The 4787-nt window shown below is 39.7% G+C and overlaps 1 protein-coding gene across 1 annotated transcript; it reads right to left on the bottom strand.

The window, feature by feature from the left end:
• Nucleotides 1-292: 292 nt before the first annotated feature.
• Nucleotides 293-3650, bottom strand: LOC121740820 (G-type lectin S-receptor-like serine/threonine-protein kinase SD2-5). The gene is made up of 2 exons (XM_042133450.1): nucleotides 3401-3650; nucleotides 293-2981 (listed from the first exon to the last, which is right to left on the bottom strand). Exon 2 carries the CDS (start codon nucleotides 2878-2880, stop codon nucleotides 448-450), a length of 2433 nt encoding a protein of 810 aa, XP_041989384.1. The 5' UTR covers nucleotides 2881-2981; nucleotides 3401-3650; the 3' UTR covers nucleotides 293-447.
• Nucleotides 3651-4787: the final 1137 nt, after the last annotated feature.

Genomic DNA, 4787 nt, shown 5'->3' with positions numbered 1-4787 from the left:
CTTTATTTATTTATAGATTAAAAAATACAATATGTGGTTGGTGGAATTGTAGCAGTTAAAACTAAAAACTACACACAAACACCTACCTGCTCAATTAAAAAAAAGACTTTAGTTGATTTGAACTTTCTTAAGATATGCTACCCCGTTTAAGTTGATTAATTCTTGGAAGGATAATCAGATACAGCTAGCTAGAGTAATATCCTCTCCTAATTCCCAACTCACTCCAATTTTGTTCAGTAGTTGAGATCATCTATTTTAAATTGTACAAGGCGCCTTGATAAAAAAATTGAAATGAACAAAAAAATCCAACTTCTTCTCAATAGATCAAAAACCATTGATTTACAAATCAATAATAGTACAAAACAAGACAGTACATATTTGATAGTTTTATCATTACAAAACTTGAACTGATCCTACCATTTACACTACACAAGCTTCACCCCTATGTCATCTAGGGCCGGAGAGGCGAACTGCGGACAGATAGGCGTCGCTGTTGCAGTCCGAGGAGGTGCCCCCCTCGCTGATGGACTTAAAGAAGCTCGAGTAAAGCCGTGACCCTAGCTGTGAGGCTGTTGGAGGCGGAGGGACAGGGCTGAGGCCTTCGAGCATCTGCACGACTTTAGTCATAGGGGGACGAAGATGCATATCATCTTGTATGCACCATAGAGCAACTTTGATGGCTATAGCAGCCCTCTCATCTTCTTCATGGATCTTCAACTTGTCATCCATGATCTCCTTCAACCTCCCTTCCTCCATCATCTTGAACGCGTAAGAAGGGAAGTGCAACTTCTCCGAGCTCTGTGAAGTGTCATAGTTTTTCCGGCCACCAATGAGCTCGAGCAACACCATACCATAGCTATAAACATCACTCTTTTCTGATATAGCATAGCTAGTGATCCATTCTGGTGCAAGGTAGCCTCTAGTGCCCCTCATTGTCGTGAACACATGGCTTTGCTCACGCGTCATGAGCTTCGCCAGCCCAAAATCGGAGACCTTAGCCATGAAGTGATCATCAAGAAGCACATTCTCAGGCTTGATGTCACAATGAATGATCTTAACATCACAGTCCTCGTGGAGATAAGCCAGGCCCTTGGCTGTCCCCACAGCAATGTTGTATCGCGTGTTCCAATCGAGCATGAACTCGCCTTTGTCTTTTTTGAACAGCCATTTGTCTAAGGAGCCATTAGCCATGTACTCGTAGGCTAGGAGGCGGTGGCTCCCATCCGCGCAGAAGCCCCTGAGGCGGACGAGGTGGAGGTGGTGGATGCTGCCTATGATGCTCACTTCAGCACGAAACTCCTTCTTGCCTTGACCAATGCCTTCGAGTTGCTTGACAGCGACCCGTGTCCCGTCAGAGAGAGTGCCGTCATAGACTGATCCGAACCCTCCTTGTCCGAGCTTGACTGAGAAGTCCCTTGTTGCTGTCTGGAGGTCTTTGTAGCTGAACCGGATAGGCATCCCGGATAGGCCTTCCAAGAAGTTGTCCTCCTCCGAGCTCTCCCTAGGCGTCTCAGGCACTTTCTTGTTTTTACGGTAGAAATGGAATGCAGCAAACACCATTGCTACTATCACAACCACAGTCACAATCACAATGACTATCACTATTGGGGAAGGTTTACTACTGCCTCCGCCTCCATCTCTCCTTCCATTGCTCGAGATTTTGATGTACGAAGCGTAGCCACCTCCATTACTAGATCCCTCCATGCTTCCTATCTCATTAAACAGGAAGCAATTCCCAGAACTGTTCTGGAAAAACAAGGCGCCACATGAGCAATTGCCAAGACACGAAGCCTTGCAACCGTCTAAGGTTGCTGTCTTAGAGAATGGCTGAACAAATGGCAATGCAAAGTAGCTCAGATCATCACCACCACTAACAAGTTCTACCAACGCTGTTGAGTTATCACAGCGAGGAGAGGCGATGGATTTGCACGAGGCGATGGATGAGGGACACTGGCATGTGTTACCAGTATTGCAAACTGCATATGGATCACAGGCTGCAGGTCTACTACACTGATCTTGTGGTATTCTTGTTGAAGAGGGACTAGACGAGCCGGCTTGGAGCATGGAGAATGTGATAGAGCCATCACTGCCTACCACTGCGATCCATGTTGCATTTTCACTAGTGCTCTCCGAGAAGATGAATTGCCAAAGCAACACTCTACTTGAATCATAGAACTTCCAAGAATTGGCTCTTAGAACAGCTGAGGTGACTGCACTGTGCCCTTTATTGATGGTTATCCGGCTATCTCTTCCCATAGACCAATACAGCTGTGGAGGATTGAAACCCGCGGACAGAGACATGTCCCCAGCCTGGATCTTAAGCGAGTAAGTCAAGTTGCTCGTAGCACGATCACTGATAAGCCTCATTCCTTGAGAGAATTCCTGATTGGAAAGAAGGGTGTTAGTGGGATGGCTAAAACTCTGCCAAACAAATGTGTTGTCATCACTCCCAACCAACACAAGATTTCCATTATCCAACAACTGCAATGAGGAAATTCCTTTGTCTGCAGTATCAGAAGACCAGATTGTTGATCCACCACTTTGTAAGAAGGCATTGCCAGAAATATCAAACTCAAAGCTGTCTGAATTCTTAACTGGGGAATCTCTGTTGGCAGCCCAGACTATAGTTGAGCTGCTCTTGTGGATGACAACAAGAAGAAATTGAGTAACATCTGAAGCAGTGGTGGTTAAACCAAAGGCGAAATTCGAGTTGTTTGACAGCAGAAACAATCCATCATTGTCTATGTAATACATCTGAGACCCTTTGAATCCTGGATCTAATTTCCCTATACGTTGCACACTCCCACTGCAGATTTGCAGCAGCAGCAGCAGCAATAGTAATATAATAGGAATGCAAGAAAACCCCCAATTTCCCATCATCACATACAGATTTGCTTCAGCAACAACCACAATCAAAACCAATATTAGCCTCGCACCGAAAATTCACTCTCTCGCCTGAATTCCCTTTTTCAATTCTGAAACTGCAAAACCAGGAGAAAAACTAAACATGTGAACCGTAAAAATCCAATCTTTCAACTGAATTCTGACTCCTTTCCTTTCAAGAATTTGAATAAACAGAGCATATTAAATTATCCAATTCAAGTTCTTGACAAGAAAAAAAAGGAAATGATAGAGATAATGACAGCACAGTTTTGGAAGTTCTGACAATGTCAAAACTGAGGTAACCAATAGGCTGAGACAGAAAGCTTGGCAAAATAAATGATCCAATTGGAACACGGCAACGGAAAAGGAAGTTTACTACAAAAATTCATCAAATGGGACTGCAATTTGCTGAAAAATAAAGACTTTGAATTTAAGAGGAAAATACTCAGCAGCAAGGCATTAAATGAAGGTAGGTAGTGAGCAGTAAACAATAAGTAACATGCAGATGCAGACATACCATTCACAGAATTGCAGCCACCAAAAAATGGAGTCTTTTATGCATAAGGCTGACAGAGAAGAGAAAATAAAAATAAAAAGAACAAGTGGGATTTGAAGAGATGGGCATTTTCCCTGAATTGAAGGCAGAAACAAACAAACAGAATTGGATGTATCTGTTTCTGCTTATGTCAAAGTCTGGGAGAGTTCTGAGGTGGGCATTAACTTTTTATCGTCAAAAATCCAAAATACAGGGTGTGCATGTGCTATATAAATAGGGAGTAGTAGTATGAGGTGATGACCCTTTTTTTTAAGAAATAACAAGATTATATTTTGATAGTTAATCCATGAGTATATCAGTAAAATGCTTATGTATGTGTTGCATATTGTTTGCGTATGTGTGTGAGATATATAATGAATTTTTTTAAATCAACAAATACTAATTCAACATCAACCCCACCTAAAAGTGTTTTCCTGGACTCGTGCTTGGTGTAAAGAGTTTCACACAAATTTGTGAATATTCTCAGTTGAATTTGATTTTACATAAATCTGTTTTAGATGTGTATTACTAGCATAAAATCTCATACCTATACTAATTTTGTGCCCGTATATGTATAATAATATAGGTATAGAGGAGATGGAAGTATAAATTATTTCGAAATTTAATACTACTACTAATAAGCTGTCCGTATGTGATTATGCCATGTAGCACGTAAACTTTATTTTATTAATAGTAGATGGATGGGAATTAATGGGGAAATAAATTAGGGATGGGATAATTAAATAAGGTTTGACGACTTTGATGCAAGATGAAATAAAAAATAGCCTAAGGTCTAAAGCATACCAACTCCATATCTTCCTCATTTAAACTCTAACTATCCTGGGCTATTTTTTATTTTTATGTATTACATACTTTTTTTAACATTATATATGAGATGTTTAGTAGTAGTTTAAAATTTATTTTATATCACCACGCGCAGGTACTAGAAATAGTAGTATTAGTATTAGATAACCTATGTGGTTGAAGAAGTAAGCAGACAATTTTCCTTGAACAGAATTAATATTATCGTTAATTATTAATTTAGTAAGATGTAGTAGTAGTAGTATATAGTAGTAGCAGTAGTAGTAATTCACTCAGATTTTTAATGAGAAGTAAGAATATGCAATTGAAATTAATTAGGTGATGGAGATGAATACCATGTTCTTAGCTTGACCATATGCATCAGTAATTCACTCAGATTTTTAATTTTTTTAATATCAGATGTCTAAAATTTATTTCATATAATTATTATTATTAACTTCATCTACTTTTTAAAAATAACAAGTTTTGAAATGGTTGCAATTAATAAAATAAAGAGAGAAAGAAAAAATGTAGGGTAAGTAGTGATAGTGGATATTGGTGTTTAGGC

Source organism: Salvia splendens, chromosome 7 (assembly GCF_004379255.2).
Source record: "Salvia splendens isolate huo1 chromosome 7, SspV2, whole genome shotgun sequence".
In the NCBI taxonomy this organism is placed as follows: domain Eukaryota; kingdom Viridiplantae; phylum Streptophyta; class Magnoliopsida; order Lamiales; family Lamiaceae; genus Salvia; species Salvia splendens.
The sequence above is the reverse complement of the archived record's forward strand: the minus strand, read 5'-3'. Positions and strand labels throughout refer to the sequence as shown.